At 36.3% G+C, this 20,591-nt stretch overlaps 1 protein-coding gene across 1 annotated transcript; it reads left to right on the top strand.

Moving 5' to 3' along the window:
- Positions 1-1,602: 1,602 nt before the first annotated feature.
- On the top strand, positions 1,603-19,319 carry LOC149159192 (multiprotein-bridging factor 1b-like). Its single transcript, XM_089436425.1, has 4 exons — positions 1,603-1,980; positions 3,748-3,831; positions 18,641-18,723; positions 18,826-19,319. The coding sequence occupies exons 1-4, from the start codon at positions 1,839-1,841 to the stop codon at positions 18,952-18,954; spliced, it is 438 nt and encodes a 145-aa protein (XP_089292551.1). The 5' UTR covers positions 1,603-1,838; the 3' UTR covers positions 18,955-19,319.
- The last annotated feature ends 1,272 nt before the right edge of the window (positions 19,320-20,591 follow it).

Below are 20,591 nucleotides of genomic sequence, written 5' to 3'. Positions count from 1 at the left end.
TGCCTTAATCGCACCAACATATCGATAACTACCAAAAGATGTAGGGACTATACTGCTATGTAACTATGACTCTTGTTAACTACCAAAAGATGCAGGGACTATGCTACTATGAAACTACCAAAAAGTTGCACATATAATTTTTTTTTCCTTTTTATAAAATTATATATATATATATATATATGAAAAAACTATCATAACTCAGTTGTCAAGCCAATAGTGGGGACAACCATAACTAAATGCTATATATTAATGTAGGTTGATTCATCACTGTTATTTAAGAAAAAACACACTACCTAAATATATAAAAAGTTACGCATATAAACCTACTAATTAATTTGTATTACATATATATAGCTTGAGTGAGCCTAATGGTTAAGAGCACATGTTTCCTCATAAGAGGTCACAAGTTCAAAACCAGAGGAGGTAGAGTATGTATGCCTTTGTAGACTTAGCGGTCAAATCATTGCGCGGAGCTGGGTCCGTTGTCCCACAAACAAAAGGGTCTCATACACCGATTTGGTGTCTGGCTTGGCCGTGACCTTAAAATTGGATAATAATAATAATAATATATGAATATAAACTCATAATAACGAGACTTCAACTATTGTAATATATATAATATTAAAAAAAATCAATGTAATGTTTATTTTACCAAACTCACCAAAACCAATTTGGTATCTAGCTTCTTCGTGACCTTAAAATTAGATAATAAGAATAATAATATATGAATATAAACTTCATAATAATGAGACTTCAACTATTATTATATATATATATATATATATATAATTAATATTAAAAAAATATCAATGCAATGTTTATTTTACGAAATTCACCAAAACAATATATGTATGTGGAATGGGCCTCATTTTATTATAAGCATATGGTGGATAATGATAAAGACACAAAGTAAAAAACATCATACCACACTATATTTTAACAGTATATGTATGTGGAATGGGCCTCATTTTATTATAAGCATATGGTGGATAATGATAAAGACACAAAGTAAAAAGCTTCATACCACAGTTTATTTTAACAGTATATGTATGTGGAATAGGCCTCATTTTATTATAAGCATATGGTAGATAATGATAAAGACACAAAGTAAAAAAACATCATATTTTATTTTATATTTTAACAATATGTGGAATAGGCCTCATTTTATTATAAGCATATGGTAGATAATGATAAGACACAAAGTAAAAAACATCATATTTTATTTTATATTTCTTTCTTGGTCTCATAAATTATTTTTAGTCTCATAAAAATTAAAATATAATATCATATCATTTCATTATAATTCCCAACAAAATAGAACCATACATCAAACCACAAAATATAACCATACATCAAACCTCAAAGAGACTAATGGAACATACATTACCATAGCGAAACTCACCAATTTTCTACAAAATATAACCATACATCAAACCTCAAACAGACTAACGGAACATACATTACCAGAGCGAAACTCACCAATTTTCTATGGGCAAGGGCTAGCAAAGGTAATCGTAACATACGTCAGGCGTCAAAGAGACGATCCACAAGAGTTAAACTAGCCATTTTTATTTCCGGAAGGGCGCAAAGGGAATAGTAACATACGTCAAGCCTCAGAGAGACGATCCACAAAACCGAAACTCAATCATTTTTCTTTCCGAAAGCGCTCGCAAAAGGAATCGTTATATTGGAAGGATTGTCGGTTATGACCTATATATAGCAAGGATTGGCCATAATATTATGCTAATTTATTCATCATTTTGGGATTAGGTGGGAAGGAGCCTGAATAAAGCCTACGGCTAAGCAGACCAGAGGAGGTGAAGGAGAAAAAAGAAACAATGGCCGGAATAGGACCGATTAGTCAGGATTGGGAACCCGTTGTCATCAGGAAGAAGGCTCCTAACGCTGCAGCCAAGAAGGACGAGAAGGCTGTCAACGCTGCCCGTCGAACTGGAGGCCCTATTGAAACTATCAAGAAATGTAACCCTAACTGTAACCCTAACCCTTTGCCTTCGTGTTCATATTGATTGGTTTCAACTTTCTTTTAAAGGTTTTTTCATGACCCTTTCACGGTTTCATTATTTCCCTGTTAACGGCTGCCATTCTTTATTCGAACTTGTTTGGAGGTCTGTTTGTTGGCATTTTGTTCTAAATCTGCAAATTTTCTACCTGTTTGGACAGGGTTTCGTAGTTCAGAACACGCATCTGCAATTTTTTTAATTCATTTTTTCTCAGATTTCTATCTTCTGCCAGTAGCCTTCCATATTCAAAGTCATTCGAAAAAAGCAAATAATCGTAAGCGGAAAAATGGGTTATTTTTCCTTACTTTGGGTTCGGTCCAACGATCTGGATTGCCATATTTGATATTTAGCAGATTGTCGTATATGATTATATCATAATCTGTCATGTTTAATTTCTGTAAAACAAATTGATGGTTATATTTCATGTTCGGTGGAGTCCTCTCTCTCTATATATAAACATGGTTAAATACTTTGCGTTGCCGCTTTAACCCCCGATTTTTTCGTCCACGGGCTTATCCCGCATTTGATCCGAGGTAGGTGGCATTAACAGTCTCAATCCCTTTACTCTGTCAGTGTTAGTGCCTTTTACTCATCCTGGACATCATAAATAATATAGTTGCTAGCTGGTTAGGTGTTGCACTTTTTCTCTTTGCTGTATTTATTTCTGTATTCCTTTTAATTAATTAATTTAAATTCTGTAAGTATTAGAATTAGCCTGAACATGGCAGGCATCAGAATTGTCTGAGATGATTTTTGAAGGTCAAACTACTGATCACAAGAACTTTCTCTTGGCTAAGCCACTGCCCTAGTACGGAGAAGCTTTCCGTCCACGACTGACATGTGGTCTCAACCACGTATTTGTCAATCCAATGTGATTGAATGTTAGTGGGTAACTTGCTACAACATTGGCTTCACCACCAAACCACAGCCCCATTGGCATCTGCTTTTGATGTTATTATAATATTTTTTGCTCTTTAATCTCACTACTCCATGGCTTTTTGAAAAAAAGGTTTGGAAATAATTAGAAGCAGAATAAGTTAATAATTGGACAAACTCATCAATTTTCTGTCAAATTTTCCCTGAATCTGGTAGGAATTTTGCCAGAAATTTAAAGTTCCAACTCATCAATGAGAATTTTAATTGTGGAACTTTGCTTGTAAGGATTTTAATTTGCTCACTTTTTACCCCGCTTCTTTTGGAATCTACCTGCAGGTTGGAACACAATGTCAACAGTTAGTTGTAAAGCTGTTATCTCAGGATGTTATTGACATGTTTGCAGTCTAGTCCGACTGCATTTATGATCTGTTAGGGACTGGTGGGTTTTTTTCTGGTTTAGGGGAAAAATATTTTACATATAAAAAATAATGTTAAGTTTGTCATAGTATTTGTTGCCCCCCTTGTTAAACTTGCAGTGATTAAGGTCCAAATTTCAAATAGGGAATTTGGTATGGACTACATGTTTTTATGTTTTTGAATGTTCTGTTTTTTAAGTATTGGTTGGGGCATCCAATGCTGTTGGAATGCATCTTTTGATATTTGATGATTAATGTCAAATTAAAAAATTAATGACGTGTAGAAAGAAATTAGAAAGAAATTTAGCTTAATAAGAATGCAGTCATCTGAAATTAACATTCCAAAGCTTTCAAATTTATTGTTTAAACATGATTTATGTGAGCTTTTTGAATGATACTTAGTGGAAGTTTTGATTGTTGAACTGCTTGTGCAGTTAATGCAGGATCAAACAAAGCAGCCTCGAGCAGCACCACCTTGAACACCAAGAAGCTTGATGATGAGACAGAAGTTCTCGCTCGTAAGTTCCTTTTATATTGCAAATACAATTGTACTTGTTTTGTTATGGTATAAAAGTATTTTATATTTACAATAGGAATTTGAAACTAGGTTCTTTAGAAAGCTGGGATAGTGAAATAGGCAGAGAAACCAGAAATATACAAAAATAGTCCAAATTTTTTTAAGACCATAATTGCTTATTTCTACTGCTGAACATATTTTTTTCAAACGTTATTAAAACTTGAAATGGAGGCCTTTCATTTTTCTTTTTGAGTGGTCTTTGTCTTTGTTGTTTTGCTCCTTGTCTGAATTGTCTGAAGTGATGGAAGGATCATGTCCTTGGTGAGATAAAGTGTTGAAGAAGGGTTCCAATTTCTGTGTTTGCACTATCTGGCGTGGTGCCTTGACTTGGTCAAGGCTTTTTCACTGACCTGAATTTGCATCTGTTATTGGATATTCAATAGAACTTCGATGTCCTTGTAAGGTTAATTTTCATATCCTCAACTTTAACTAAAGCATATGTTTGCCAAAACAATCCACGGCATGGAAAAACTTCTTGTTTATAGAGGCAGGCTGTATCATATATGTTCTGGATGCCTCTAGAATGTTTAAGTTCTCTCCAACCACACAACCTTCCCTTTCTCCCCAAGAGTAATTGGCTCGTCTTTCGACTGTTGGCCTTCTTTACAGGTGCCATTCTGGGGGTCATAACTGCCAAGATGGTGCCAATATCTGCAACGTGGGATAGAAATGTTTACTTTTTGGCCTTTTGTAGGCATTGGAGCTCTACTTGTATAAGATCTAAAGTCTATAGGCTGAAAGCATGGAATGGGGAATCAAATTATTATTTTAGTTATGTGCAAGTTCGACGGGGAACTGAAACACTGACACTATTAGGTGGGATAGCTCAGGTTAAGGGGTTATCAACCCTTTCTGTTGAAAGAAAGCTGTAATAAGCCTGATGGGATCAGGTATGGGTTGGGGTGGGTGGAGTGAACAACATCCAAGTCAAAACCCCTGCTCAATGTATCCTAGTGTAATCCTGCCTATTTGGTAAGGGTTAGTCATGTGTGTCGAGGGAATATGTGAACAGAGGAAGGTGATTTATTGAGATATCAACTGACTGAAGTATGGGTAACCTTTGCAAATAGGTAATGAGCTCAATTAGAGAAATTGGTAGTAGCTATGGTCTGTGTGGAATAATATGAAAGATAAGTGATGATCCTTGCCAGTTGTGGAGTACACAAAGTTTTGAACTCGATGCAAAAGGAAACTAGTGTGATCTTGAATTGTTTGTCATGGTCAAGTTTGACTCTAATAAACTAGGTGTACTTACTACTGACCTTTGAACCAAAGAGAATGGTGGGTTTGATGAGGTTATTCATGAGGTCCATCTTGGATTGTCTTGAAAACACTGGTGCTCAAGATGAGTGAGTGATCCACAGCCCTTGTTGATTCAAGGTTGACAGGCTTTCCTCAAACCAAATCTAGGGCCTAAACACTAAATCCTCAGGTAATTGTCGTTAGTGGTGATTTCAATTTCCATCCCCTAGAATAAAAATGATTCTCTAATGGGTTGGTTTTTGAATGTTTCAGCCGTGAATGATCCAACTCATAAATGTTGATTTTAGCTGAGGTTTCCTCCCTGACCATGTGTTCCTTGATTTTCCTTTTGGTCTGCAACTTTGTTGGTCATCCTTCTGACATGGTGGAACTTTATTACTTCAACCATTTAATTTTTAAGAAAGTTATCTTATTTGAGGTTCAGCTATGTTTCTTGTTTAATAATGACTTTCAGTATATTAATACCTTGGATTCTCCTTCAACAATGACTTTCCCTGATAAACAAATTTTTTTCCATTGTGACTTCAAACTTACAGCTAAAGTGATACTTTCTGCTTGTTATTTGTTTCCTTTGATATGCTCCATTTTCACAGCCTGAATAGTATCATTATGATTCTGAAGATAGTACCCACACCCAGCTGTGCCTGGATTGCCCTGGGCTACTCCATCATAGTTTACTCTGATTTTGCCTTTCTTTGAATCACACCAGATCTTCACCTTGCTTTATGGTTGTGACTTGCCTCATCTCTACTAATGAAACAGGGTTTTACACTCTTATGAATGATGCCTTTTTGTCAAGACTTGAATGTGGATTTATTTTTTCTTATGTATTTCTAGTATTTGATGTTCATATTTTCTCTTATTTAAAATGGTAAAGTGAAAAACAATATCTCAAGGAGTGATACTTATTTCTATATATTAAGTGACTATTTAGAATTGTTACTTTTTGTTATGTGCCATGGCAAAAAATGTCTTCATAGGGGACTTTCTAGTTACAACCTCAATCAGGTTATTGGAGCAAAGCAAGAATGACATTTTATCAGAGGCCCACTAAGGATCAGGATTAAGGTTTAGAAAAGGACATTTTTTCAGTGACATTAAATACCTTGTATGATCTCTTTAAATGACTAGAGGTATGTTTATCTTATCCTTTGATTGTATGCGGCCAATCCTGTAGGCTACTGCTGTCTCCTATGTTTTCCATGAACACAGTCTTAATAATGCTGTATGCTTTTGAATAATCCCACCACACCCAGCTTTTCCTGTATTGTTCTTAGTTGCCCCATGAAAATTTACTTTGCTTTGGTCATCATTTTCATGTTGTCTGATCTTCTTGGGGGTTGTCATCCGACATTTATCAATAAAATAGAGTTGTACTTTACTTATTCAGAGAAATGATTTTTTGTTATAGATTCTAGGGCAATTGGATTCCCTTGCCCTTCTGCCACCCCAGGAGCATGCATCCAGGCCCTCTTGTTCCTTGATACTCTTGCAATGTTGTTTAACTTTCAGTCAGTACTTTACTTATTCAGAGAAATGATCTTTTGTTATAGATTCTAGGGCAATTGGATTCCCTTGCCCTTCTACCACCCCAGGATCATGCATCCAGGCCCTCTTGTTCCTTGATACTCTTGCAATGTTGTTTAACTTTCAGTCAGTATTTGACGAGTCTGATGAGGGACTCGCTTCTCGATTGCCTCACTCAGCATTGGCAGCTAGTTCCAACGAACCCTGACGTCCTCTCTTTTGTATTGCACTTTTTTTCAGCTTTTAGTATTTCTCTTGTACTCTTCCCTTTTTTATAGCTTTTGATAGTTTTAACTTTTATTATAGGCTGTTGGAGCAAAAGCAAAAATGACATCCTATCAAGAATCCTGTACCTAAAAAAGTAGAGTTCTCATATAGCAACTTTAAATACCTAGGATGATATATTTGCCTTATGACCAGAGCTCTCTTTATAGTGTCAATGATTTTATGATCTGTGGCTTGTAGTGTCTCCCATGTTTTCAATATACAGAGCCATGTTAATGCTGTTAGGATTGTGAAGAATTCCTCCATAGTCAGCTTTGTCTTCATTGCCCTTAGCTTTTCCTTCATAGTTTTCTTTGATTTGCCCTACTTTTGTATGTTGTCAGATCTTCTCCTAGTACTGGTTGGCTGACCTTAATTGATGAAGTGGAGTTGTATTTTTTTTTAAATAGAAAACAGTTATATTTGTATTGCTGAGGAACACACCTCAGCTATACTAGGAAGGCAGATAGAAGAGACTAAACGGGGATTATGAATTTTGAATGACTGCATATGTTAGATCTTTTTTGCAGTTTTGTTTGGATAATTTGTCTGCTTCTTGGTTATGTTCATGTTAAATATAATGGAAGTGTATAGAACCAAAGGGGTTTTTGACATCTGCTAATTGTAGGCTGCTATGATGTACCTGTTTCCTCTGTTTCCTTCACCACTCTGCCAGTTGACTCTTGTAGTTAGGATTCACCATAAATGTTATTATCATCAATGCCTTCTTTGCTATGGTCATTAAAATGACATCAGCTTTTGTTTCTGCATGACTTTTGGTAGCCTGTTTGAGTCCACATTCAAAATAGATCTGAGCAAAGAGTGGTGATATATGCTGCTATGAATTAAGTTACTATATAGAACAGTTACTGTTTGTTACATGAAGAAAGTGCCATAACAGACAACTGGTTAGATAGAAGCTCAATTAGGCTGTTGAAACAAAGCAAGAATGGTATCTTATCAGAGGCCCGGTATCTAAACTTCAGGAATTAAGTGTAGTAAATGGTTCTCATTTAGCAAACATTAAAAGCCTAGGATGATCCTGTGCCCTTTACATGGGTAAAAGGTTTGTTTATCTTATCATGTTTGTATGAGGGCCACTCCTGTAGGCTGGTACTTCCACTATGTTTAGAAAGAAGTCTGAGCATCACTGAAACCTTGAAGGGATGATTGTTTTTAGATATTCCCTTTACTCAGGCATATGCTTCTTATGGTATTCAGTGTGCAATATGGTCATTCCTATTTGTGCCTTCTAGGATTAGAAAAATTCTCAAGAACATTGTGTTCTCAGAACCTATGTTCATTTTTCTATAGCTGCATAGAATATGCATGGAATATGTTAATTCCTTCTATATTGTACAGTCAAACCTGTTGCCGATTTAGGGAAAATAGGAACGATGCTGCTCCACCTTTTTTTTGTGAAGGATAAATCATTTTTTCGATCAATGGGCATCTATAAAAAGAAGTCTCCATAACCATGTACCTACTTCAATGTAGTTGATCTGTGAAATTTCTCCAGCACACACATCGTTCCAGGGCTGTATGTTTATGTTATTAGATATTCACTGAATTTGCATTGGTTATTACTATCAGTATTTTTGATAGTATAAAAATAGCATAGAATAGGCATTCACTTCATAAGAATTTCATAGAATAGACATTCACTTTGTACGAAGTTAGAAGTTCGTAGAACAGGCTTGCTGTAGGTTATTGGGAGGGTTACCTGCTGGCACAGAACTAACAAGATGCCCGACAATGGTGACAATTGGTTGAGCTAGAACCAACCCTCGTGTTTACTGTATGCTAAAGTATCAACCCTGGTTTGTGGGGTCTGCAAAAATTATGCACACCCCTTTGGTTTACTTGTATTTAGGGCCTTATCCATTTCTTAACTTGTAATTTTTGTGGGCAGGCCACAATGAGAATAGAACACCAATTATTATTGTAGTTTCTTTTCTAGTTCTCATTGTGTGCATAATTGGCCGTGGACAACTATATTATTGAAATTCTATTGTATTTGCACCAAAAGAAGTTAGGTGCATTTCACATTCTAGTATGATGAGATGCGAAATATAATGTAATGCTAATAAGCTAATATAAAACATTTGAGTTTGTAATGTAAAAATGAAAATAAATGGACCATAATAATAAAAAAATAGTGTGAAAAATGGCCACTGTAATCATAAAAAAATTCTTACTTTACTAAGAGGAGTGAGGCGCATTCTATTTTTGATAACTACTTGTGATGTATTTTGATTAACTTTGATTATGCTTCTTCTTTCACTTGATTATTATTAGTGTTCTTATCTTCAAACAACTACCAAACAATGAAGATCAATGCGACAAGAGGACACAAAATGTAGGCTGTTAGGGCCAAAACCTCTCCTATTTAGAGGAAAATCCACAAGAATTCCTCTCTTATACGATGATGAATTCCAAGACCTAAGACCCTTGACAAAGATCCCTCCAAGACCAAGTCGAACTTCTCTTTCTTAATGAACTCTTCCAACAACTTTGACCTAGCAGCTTCTAGCAACTTCGACTTAGCCTAGCAGCTTCCAGTGACTTCGGCCTAGCTGCTTCCAGCGACTTCGGCCTAGCTGCTTCCAGCGACTTCGGCCTAGCTGCTTCCAGCAACTTCGACCTAGCAGCTTCCAACAACTTCGACCTAGCAGCTTCCAACAACTTTGACTTACCCAAATTTTGTAATTTTGACTTCCAACAACTTTTTCTGCAATGACTTTGACTTCCCCAAATTTTGTAAATTTGACTTCCAACAATTTTTTCTGCAATTTTGTCTTGCCCAACAACTTCTGCAATTTTGACTTTCCTAGCAACTTCTTCTACAACTTTGATTTGCACAACAACTTCTTCTACAACTTTGACTCGCCCAACAACTTTTGCAATTTCGACTTTCCCAGCAACTTCAACTTGCCCAACATCTTCTTCAATTTCGACTTTGCAGCTACTTTAGAAACCCTAACCCAAGAGAGAGAGAGAAATCCAAAACTTCGATCCAAAAATTTTGTCTTGCCCAACAACTTCTGCAATTTTGACTTTCCTAGCAACTTTTTCTACAACTTTGATTTGCCCAACAACTTCTTCTACAACTTTGACTCACCCAATAACTTCTGCAATTTCGACGTTCCCAACAACTTTTTTTGCAACTTCGACTTGCCCAACATCTTCTTCAATTTTGACTTTGCAGCTACTTTAGAAACCCTAACCCGAGAGAGAGAGAGAGAGAGAGAGAGAGAGAGAGAGATCCAAAACTTTGATCTTGCTTCTCTTTTGTCTTATCCTTGAATTTTGTCCTTTTCTTCTTGTCTTAGGGTTTCTTTCTTCTGGAGATCGAACTTGCCTGCATTATCTCCAAATGAGGTCAAGCTCCTTCTTATATATGGGCTTCTAGGGAGGTTGAATTGTTGTTCATGAGGCCAACTTGGTCCTTTTATGCCTACTTGTTTGACAAGGTCTTGCAGGGTCTTTGTGACACTTGGCTTTACAATTTTTTTTTTTTACAAGAGACAACATGCTCGAAGGGGTCTTGCATTGATGACAATGACTTTTGACTTCATAACTCTATGACAAACCTAGAAGCACTCAATGGGTGTTTGACCTATAATAAATTTATCTTGAACATGAAACACATGCATCAAGAATGACAATAATAAATTTCTTTTCTCTTTAATATCAAATATATAAAATCATGATTACAGTAGACATTATGAAGACCGAACCTAGTTACACATTTTAAATCTTAACTATGGAGGTATTCACAATACATACATGGTACATGGACATTCTCATACTGAAGAATTCTTGTAAGAAGAGTCAGATTGGTAAGCCATCTCATAAGGTATTATTTCAGCTTGTCTCATTGCATCTCATCATATCGACCAACATTGTCACATAATAAGACCTTGAAACAACTCTATCTCTCCACAAGGTCAAAGCACAATGTTGGCGAGACAATGACTGATAAACACCATCAACATTGTCTTTGAAGGCACATACCCCACTTGGATGTTCACAATGTATGTACTTTTACTACACATGGTTTTCTCTTGTTTTGCTTCTCATCAGTTAGTTTCCCGCGTTGGCCACTAGTTTGGATTTATTTACCATGGCTGTCGATAGATTTTCACAAGGCAACTTTAGTCTGAGTGTACTCGCTCTAGTGTGCTCAGTGTTGTTGCTGCGTGTTGTATTCTCTTCAATTTCTTGAATTCAATTTCTAGACGCTGCTTGTCCCCGCCGACTAGAGAATGAAGTGAATAGTGGTTGTTATTTGTGGATCGTGGTTGCTCATTGCTACTCATATGGATTTATTGATTGTTTTTTTTTTACTTTTTATTATTTTCTCATTCATATATATATATATATATATATTCGAAATTAATTTCGAACCTCATCGGAAAATTCGAATTTGAATTGAAATTAATTGTTGCCGAACTTGTATTTGAACCTGAACCGTGTGACATAGCTAACAACTTCCTTTCCTTGCTTGAAGATGAAAGTACTTCAACCAACTTGCCATGCTGCACGTCTTTGTCATCATACCTTACTAATGAATCCCACACAAGGTGGAATATGGACCATTTGTGAGGCACTTGGTTTCTTTATAGGGGTGAACCTTCTCATAAAGATTCTAGTGGAGGATCTTGATGATCCTCATTCTGCAAATGCTCCTCTCTAATAATGATGATATATGATCTCTTTATTTTCTATCTTGCTAGATGACTTTGTCCAATCATATATATTGCTATTTCAATTATCCTTCTATGCTTTCAATGAAGAGGTCGTGAGTTACTCCTTTTTATCATGATGAATGCTTCAATCATATAGACTTCCAATTCCGTACTTCTATGATGAAGTCATTTTTATCTCAGCTATAATGCATCCTATCATAAATGTGATTCTTTCTATCATGACTACCATCTTCTATAGTTGAAAAGAACGAAGTGAAGGAGGTCAACTTAGTCATAATAGAGATCTTTCACTTCCTCCTTCTTTAACTTCTTATTTTCAGGGCCTTCTACTTCTTTGGTGACGTGGGCTTCATTTCTTTCTTTTCTCTTCTTGTTGTCCTTCTTGAGTTTAGGACAATTCCTTTTGAAATGCCCATAAAGATTACATTCATAGCATTGTATCTTTGACATGTCGATCTTCTTCCTTTTTCGAGGATCAAACTTTCCAAACTTCCCTTTCTTTCTAGCCATAGTTGCATATGCTTGAGTTTGTTCATTTGATCCAACATAGCTCTTCGCCTTTAGTCTGGTTTCTTCAATCTTGCATAATGACCATAGTTCACTGAATGGAGTGGCTTCCTTCCTTCCTTCCATAGATGCTTGACACAATTGCCCCCATTCATCGAGTAGTGCATTGAGCACAATGATGGTCATTTCTTTATTAGACATTATTTCTCCTAGTTCTTGTAGTTGATCTCTTATTTGTGACACCCTCATAAGGTATGAGGCTATCCTTTCTTCCTTTGATACCTTCATCTTGTATAGTTCAATTCTCAATGTTATAACTTCTCCTGCAGTGCCAACTCACCGTAGATTTCTTTCGACCAACTTTTCTTTTATTAATGAGAGAATCCTTGATTGATTCTATGAGGATTCTTTGAGCCCTTACTTCACCTTTCATGTACTTCAATAGTGCTTGAGATTGCTATAGAGATGGTTTGGAGATTGAACCCTTAACATATTCAATAACTTCATTCTCTATGAGAATCAAAATCTATCCTCTTCTTCCATGCAAGGAAATTTGATGACTCAACTAGTTTGTTGCTCTCCTTGCAGAATGAAGTCATGTTGATTGTAGATTTAGACATAAATAGAAAATACTTACTTGTTAAGTGAAGATGCTCCTTGATGATGATATCTTCAAATTGATGCCTTCTTGATGATGTTGATAATTGGAGATGCTTTCTTGATGATGACGATATCTCACTTCCTCAAAGATGACAATATTTCTTCTTCAAGTGGGATGTTAGAGATGCGATTCTTTCTTCAATGTGAAGGAGATGACCTTGATTTGATGATGATGGTAAAGCTACTTCTAGCTTCCTTTAGATGATGGTTGTAGAGTGCGTGAACTTCCCAGGTATGCTTCAAGTGTAGAGTCTTTTGATGTTCCTTAGTTCTTCCTTAAAGATGATGTGTAAATTAGTTATTCTTAATGGTCTCCTTGTGCTTGACCCTTTTGTATTTTTCTTCAATTGATATTCTTCAAGCTGCCTTTCCTTGTCTTGTCACCTTAGCTTTCATACAATGTTGAGAAATTGAGGGCGCACCTAGATTAGGTGATTTCTCTTACTTTTGATAATTGTTTGTGATGTATTTTGATTATGCTTCTTCTTTCACTTGATTATTATTAGTGTTCTTATCATCAAACAATTACTAAACAATAAAGATCAATGAGACAAGAGGACACAAAATGTATGCTGTAAGCCATTGCCAAAACCTCTCCATTTGAGAGGAAAATCCACAGGAATTCCTTTCTTCTTATACGATGATGAATTCCAAGACGTAAGACCCTTGACAAAGGCCCCTCCAAGACCAAGTCAAACTTCTCTTTCTTGATGTACCTTTCCAACAACTTCGACCTATTGAGAAATCTATAGGGCAATGATTATAGTGATTTCTCTTTACTTGATAACTGCTTGTGATATCTTTTTACTTATTAGCTTTGTTACTTATTATTATATGTGTGTATCATCAAACAACCACCAATAGGCTACAAGCTAGGGCCAAAACCTCTCCACTTGGGAGGAAAACCTGTAAATCTCTTCTCTTCCTTATAGATTCTTCAATTGACGAATTCCAAGACCTTAAAGACTGACTTAAGTACCCTCCAAGACCAAGACCAACCTCTTTGGATGATGGGCTAACCTTGATCTAATCAAACCTAGTCAAATCTGTTCCAGTAGCACTTCTTCGACCTCCAGTTGTAGAATTTCGACCTCAACTGTAGATCTAAAATTTTGACCCCCCCTCCCCCCCCTTTGACCTTCGCTTGCCTTTCCCTCTCTTCTGGGGCTTGAGGATGACCCTTGGTGACATTCGTTTGACCTACTTGCCTTCTTTTCTCCAAGATCGAACTTGAAGATAGAAACCCTAGATTTGCTGCAGAAACCTGAGTTCTCCTTAGCACGTGTGAGAGAAATAGCCCAAACAAAGATCTTCTGTGTCCTTTTCCTTCTTTGCTGCCTTCTTCTTCCTTCTTCGCTAGAATGAGAGATGAGTGAATGTATGTCAAGGAGGACGAGTTCCCTCCTATATATAGGCTCTTCAAGGAGGACGTGGCTCTTCCTTTTAGCTTGACTTGCCAGCTGCCAGGCCGACTCGGTCTTGTAGGGTATTTGGACACCTTTTAAGACAAATAATTTTCTTTACTAGTTATAATATGCCGATGGGGTCTTCAACTTATGACAATGACTATTTTGACTTCTTGACCTAGGGAAAACCTTAGAAGCACTCAATGGGTGCTTGACCTATAAAATAATAGACCTTGAGCATGAAACCCATGCTCCATTAGTAATAATAAGTTTATTTTATTTTACACTTTACAAGAAATAAAACTACATTTCATCTTTATGAAGACCGAACCTAGTTACACATTTTTTAACACGACCTAGTAGCTTCCAACAACTTTGACTTGCCCAACTTCTGTAATTTTGACTTCTCCAACAACTTTTTCTACAACTTTCATTTTACACTTTACAAGAAATAAAACTATATTTCATCTTTATGAAGACCGAACCTAGTTTGACGTAGGAAAAACCTGCGATACCCACAATATGCATATAAAATGCATAATCTCGTTTGTCCCAGGAATTTCAATGACCTGCCTAGTCAAACCTTCATTACTTAAGGTTCAAGGCCCCTTAATTAAATCTCATGCGGAGCAATTCAACAACTAACCCCAGTCTGATCTTTTGGTAATCCTTTGCTGCGGAACCTTATAACTCAACCCTTCGACCATTATAACAATTGTGGTTAATTTTATAACCGCACACATTAACCAAACTCCACTCTATAAGCCAACTCATCCTTTATCGCAATCGCGGAGTTCAAAGGACTCAATAGAGTGTGCATTTAGAACTCCCGACTTGCGACATGTGATTGCGCTTTCCACCATTGATTTCGTCCATCAGATCAACGACTGTCGCAATATCGCATCACACGACTTCATCGCATTCCTAAGGCTCCTCTTGCATGCGATATGCGATAACACAACCGGACTTCAAATACAATAAAACCATGCCTATAACCTTCTCGGGTCCGCTCTCCACAAATCTTATCGCTCAATCTCCACTGTCGATCTTACCTTCAATTCGATGGCTGATATCTTCCCCGATCAACAGAGTTGCCCGGTGATCCTACGTCGTAGATCAAAACTCATTCGATCTGATGGTCTGTAGTGATATCGCATCGGGAACTTGCGTGACGTTTAACCGGTCTTACGAAGCCGATATAGATTATAAACCTTAACCTATAAATGTTCGGGTCCGCCCTTGAAGTTAAAGTCTGATCTCTTTATGGCCGATATTTGTTGGATGACGAAAGCCATCAAATCCTACGGTCTGCGGCCCTCCAACTAGCACGCGGGTTAATTACAGGTCTAATGCCGTAGTTGACTGTGACGTAAGCATTAACTTTTGCGATCGACGACTAAGAACAATTGTGGGCCTTCAACCGCGATCAAGGCATCCTGTACTCTCTACCCTCGCTGCGGTTACTAATCACCGTCGATCTACTAGATCTATTGATCTGACGGTCCAGATCGATTCTCGCTTTTCTTTTTCTGCAAACACTTAGATTTAATCTCTGTCGTTCATTTCTTTTATTTATGTGGCACGACTTAATCTTGGTCGCCCATCACCTTTAGCCTCGTTCGTTGATCTATAGATCCAACGACTCCTGTGCATTGTTCCTCATTTCTTCACCCTTTTTTTTACTTCGTGGTTACGCCGATCTTCAATGTTCTTTTGTGATTCCGGTTTTCTTTAGGGTTCTAGTCCTTCGCTGTTCCACTACACAACTTCCTCCTTAACTCCGCTCACGCCTTTATGCTCCTCCACCTTCACTGTAACACTAAAGGCTTCCTCCTGTATTGTTGATGTGTATAAAGCCGTAACACCTCTCTGTTACTCCTCTGTATTTTGCCTCTGATTCTCCACATGCAACTCCGTTACATAGAACTTACTTCTAGTTCACACACAAAATACAATTAAATTATTCCATACACACATACATTCAAAATTGAGTTGTTTGTATTAATGAACAAGTATTTACACAATTCCTTCTCTCAGGCCTGATTTCCAATATCAGTGGCCTTTGTTTCACAATCTGCTCGTAGGCTTACAATCAAACTCTTCACACTCTAACTCCTAACTAACTAGCTAACCAACCCTTGACTATGCCTTTTAGGTTTACATTTATACAAAAGAGATTCTACAATCAATTCTTGGTTTAGATCCATAATCTTCTCAACAAAATCTTAAAATCTCTTCCTTATTTCTAAGGATCCTCTCTAATCCACAAAATCATGAATTAGCTCCTAATCTAAGATTTACAATTAATTCTCAAATCTCTCAATCTCTCAACTATCTTGATTCTTTCATGTTCTCCTACATTCGAGAATATTTACTAATCTGCCTCACTATACTTAATTAAATCTCTATTCTAGCTTTTCTCATTAATATCACTCAAAACCTTAATAATTACATTAATTCAAAACATAGGAAACCAACTTCCTTGAAAGCATAAGACCTCCTATGTCTACTAGGATACAATGATATTATTGAGCTGAATGCTCCTGCATCATAGTCACACATTTTTCAACACGACTTAGCAGCTTCCAACAACTTCGACTTTGCCCAACTTTTGTAATTTCGACTTCTCCAACAACTTTTTCTACAACTTTGTCTCGCCCAGCAAATTTTGCAACTTCGATTTTCCCAACAACTTCTTCGACTTTGACTTGCTTAGGAACTTCTGCAATTTTGACTTCCCATCAACTTCTTCTATAACTTCGACTTGCTCAACAACTTCTTCAATTTCGACTTTGCAGCGGCTTTAGAAACCCTGAAATAAGAGAGAGAGGGGTCCAAAACTTTGATCTTGCTTCTCTTCTTATCCTTGAATTTCATCCTTTTCTTCTTGTCTTACTGCGTCTTTCTTCTAGATATTGAACTTGCTTGCATTATCTCCAAATGAGGTTGAGTTCCTTCTTATATTTAGGCTTCTGAGAAGGTCAAATTGCTGTCCATGAGTCGGACTTGATCCTTCTTGTAGGCTGACTTGTTTGACAAGGTCTTGGAGGGTCTTTGATGACACTTTTGACTTTACAAAAATTTTCTTTACAAGGTACAATATGATGCCCAAAATGGGTCTTACATGTATGACAATGACTCTTGTGACTTCATAACTCTATGACAAACCTAGAAACACTCAATGGGTGCTTGAACTATAAATAAAATTATCTTGAGCATGAAACCCATGCATCAAGAATGACAATAATAAATTTCTTCTCTCTTTAATATCAAATATATAAAATCATGATTACCATAGACATTATGAAGACCAAACCTAGTTACACATTTCAACAGATGTATACTGTCCATTGTTATTGCTAGTGCTGATGTGTCATAAGTGGCCCATATTAATATTTTTAATGTATAAAAAAATAACAATCCATACATATGAGATGTGTAACATCTATGTTTATAGAATCAAATACATAATAAAAGAATCCATAATGTGACATAAATAAAAAAAGCAATACCAAGCACAAACTATTAGACATGCACATTGATATAGATTCGTCTTAAATTGGTATCATTTAAGTACTGAGATACATGTTTCGATTTATTTTTGATCTTAGTTAAGGTGGATATCCAATTTCTGTTATTGGATATTACTGAATCTGCAATGGTTATTACTATCAATCTTTTTAATATTAGAAAAATATCAAAGAATAGGCTTTCACTTTCTAAGACTTCATAGAATAGGCATTCACTTTGTAAGAACTTCATAAAACAGGCTTGCTGTAAATTTCTACACCTTCTGTTTTCCAAAGAAAACTTTGCGGGGAACCTAATGGGTGCTTCCATGCACATTTGTGAATGGCATCCCTACTTCAACTGTGGGTGTAAATTAATATGCCTGACCCAAGGGGATTTGAACATGGTATCCCTAGTACATTTGTGGGTGTAAATTAGTATGCCTGACCCAAGGGGATTTGAACAGGGTTACCTGCTGGCACAGAACTAACCAGATGCCCAACGATGGTGACAACTGGTTGCTAAAACCAACATCTATAGATTAAAAGACATAATAAAAAAAATCCACAATGTAAAATAAATTAATAAAACAATGCCAAGCACAAACTACTACACATACACATTTATATAGATTGGTCTTAAAGTGGTATCATTTACGCATCGATATATATGTTTCAAATTATTTTTGATCTCAGTTAAGGTGGAACTATGCTAGTAATATTCGCATTGGCACAATTTTTTTCAGTGTCTTTAATATCTATCTATATATTGATTTCAGTTCTGGTAACTATACAAAGATCATTGAATGTTTTAATATACAAGATTTTGTTTCCAGTGTGTTTTTATATCTTTCTTCCGAGTTTAAGACTGAAAGCATTTTGCAATCTATCATTTTTTTCAGATGAAAGAGTTTCATCAGATTTGAAGAAAAACATAATGCAAGCCCGTTTAGATAAAAAGTTCACACAAGCCCAGCTTGCACAGGTATTGCTTTTGCTTAATTACTTTGTAAGGTTTCTTCCTTGTGTCTTCTTCCAGTTCTACTTTAGTACGGCAGCAACCTAACAAAAATTTTGTCTGGAGCAGCAAATCAATGAAAAACCTCAGATTATTCAAGAGTACGAGTCTGGGAAAGCAATACCCAATCAGCAGATCATTGCCAAGCTGGAAAGGGTCCTTGGTGTGAAACTGCGTGGAAGCACTGGAAAGAAATAACTGGAAGTATGCAATAGCAATAACATGTCATAGAGTTCTGTGATTTGACGTTCACCACCCACACCTGCTTTTGCATGTTTGTGAAGTTATGGGATCCTTGTACAAATTTACGCATGGAGACTCTATTGTAGTAATGCTACTGCGGACGTTTGGTTGTGCTTGCTACTGCTACGTTTAAGATCTAAGACGAATGTTTTTGCTGCAGCATTTGGATTGCATTTGTTGCTAGTTGATCTTGTGCCCAAATCAGTCAAGTAGTTTGCATTTACACAAATGGAACTCTTGGTCGAGTACTTACGCAGTCTCTGAACTTATCTAGAAGTGTGTTTTTTACGTCTGCTAAATATTAAGGTGTTTGTCTTTAATGGTTTGGCCATTTGCATTCTGCCTTTTAATGCTGTTTTGAGATCTCTTACCGGACTTGCTTACGTGAAATCTTTAATCAGAGTTTGAAGGTTATGTTGATTGTGATAATAGACTTCAAAATGCTGTTTTTTATTAGGTTCAGAATATGTGATGTATATGTGAACAAGAACGTATGCTTTCGTAAATCAGCAGTTTCTTTTCGGGAAATGAAATGCTACAGTATTATTCCTTGTTGACTATAATGGGAAGAAAGGACAAAAGATCTTGCTTTGCTTTGCCTAATGGAGGGGGGAAATGGGAATGACATAGGAGGCGTAAATTTTTCCAGGTATAATTGATGGATATGCAATTTAATGAATTCTACTTTTAAGCTTTCTAGTTTTCTGAAGATGACTGAGTATTTACCAAATTGAAATATCTATGGACAAAGATGCAAAACTGGAGTATTTCATTCCACATCCAGGGGAAATTTTCATAGTTGAAGGGTTTTTGTTGTAATTACTGTTCAGGAAGGGTAAGTACGGCGGTAACTAGCAGATTTTCACTCGTGAATGTGAGATATGGCATATCTGGTACAGGTGTATACTTTTCAATTCAATGATTTGTGGAACCTCTTACACATCAGTTGTTGGAAATAGCAGAAATTCACGAGCAAGACAGATTTTGTCGCAGCATTTGAATTAGTTTTGTTTTTGACTGATCTCCCGCCCAAATCAGTCTTGGCTACTTGCATTTATAGGAAAAATGGAACTTGTGATTGAATTACTTATACAGCCAGTGAGCATGTCTAGAATGATTTTCTGCTGGTTTCTAATAGTATCGTAAATAGATACGCTGGGAATTGTTTAGACTTGTATTCAGTCTTGGCTACTCGCATTTATAGGAAAAATGGAACTTGTGATTGAATTACTTATGCAGCCAATGAGCATGTCTAGAATGATTTTCTGCTGGTTTCTAATAGTATCGTAAATAGATACGCTGGGAATTGTTTTGACTTGTATTAGGTTCAGAATGCGACCTAGATGTCTGGGTGAATGCGTGCATGAGTAGTGCGTTATATCGATGTTAAATTTAGGAGAAAAATGACATGCTGTTGTTATTAAAAGTATTATTCATTTTCTACCCTTTGTTTATCAATGTACTCAAAATTTATATAGGAAATTACAAGGAAAATAAAAATTATAATTTGTGGAGAATTATACAAGAAATTTTAAGAAACATAAAACCTATATTTAGCGAAGTGGAGAATTTTCAGAAAAATAAAACCCATA

Source organism: Pinus tabuliformis, chromosome 5_2 (genome assembly GCF_031772625.1).
Source record: "Pinus tabuliformis cultivar Carrire ecotype Pingquan chromosome 5_2, CPIR1, whole genome shotgun sequence".
NCBI classification, from domain to species: Eukaryota; Viridiplantae; Streptophyta; class Pinopsida; order Pinales; family Pinaceae; genus Pinus; species Pinus tabuliformis.
This window is presented reverse-complemented; position numbering and strand designations above follow the sequence as displayed.

What these genes read in the sequence shown, in the direction of transcription:
- LOC149159192 (XM_089436425.1), top strand. Translation starts at nt 1,839, where the DNA reads ATGGCCGGAATAGGACCGATTAGTCAGGATTGGGAACCCGTTGTCATC. An exon ending in TGAGACAGAAGTTCTCGCTC is followed by an intron (nt 3,832 to 18,640) that starts GTAAGTTCCTTT and finishes CATTTTTTTCAG; the next exon opens with ATGAAAGAGTTTCATCAGAT. An exon ending in CACAAGCCCAGCTTGCACAG is followed by an intron (nt 18,724 to 18,825) that starts GTATTGCTTTTG and finishes TGTCTGGAGCAG; the next exon opens with CAAATCAATGAAAAACCTCA.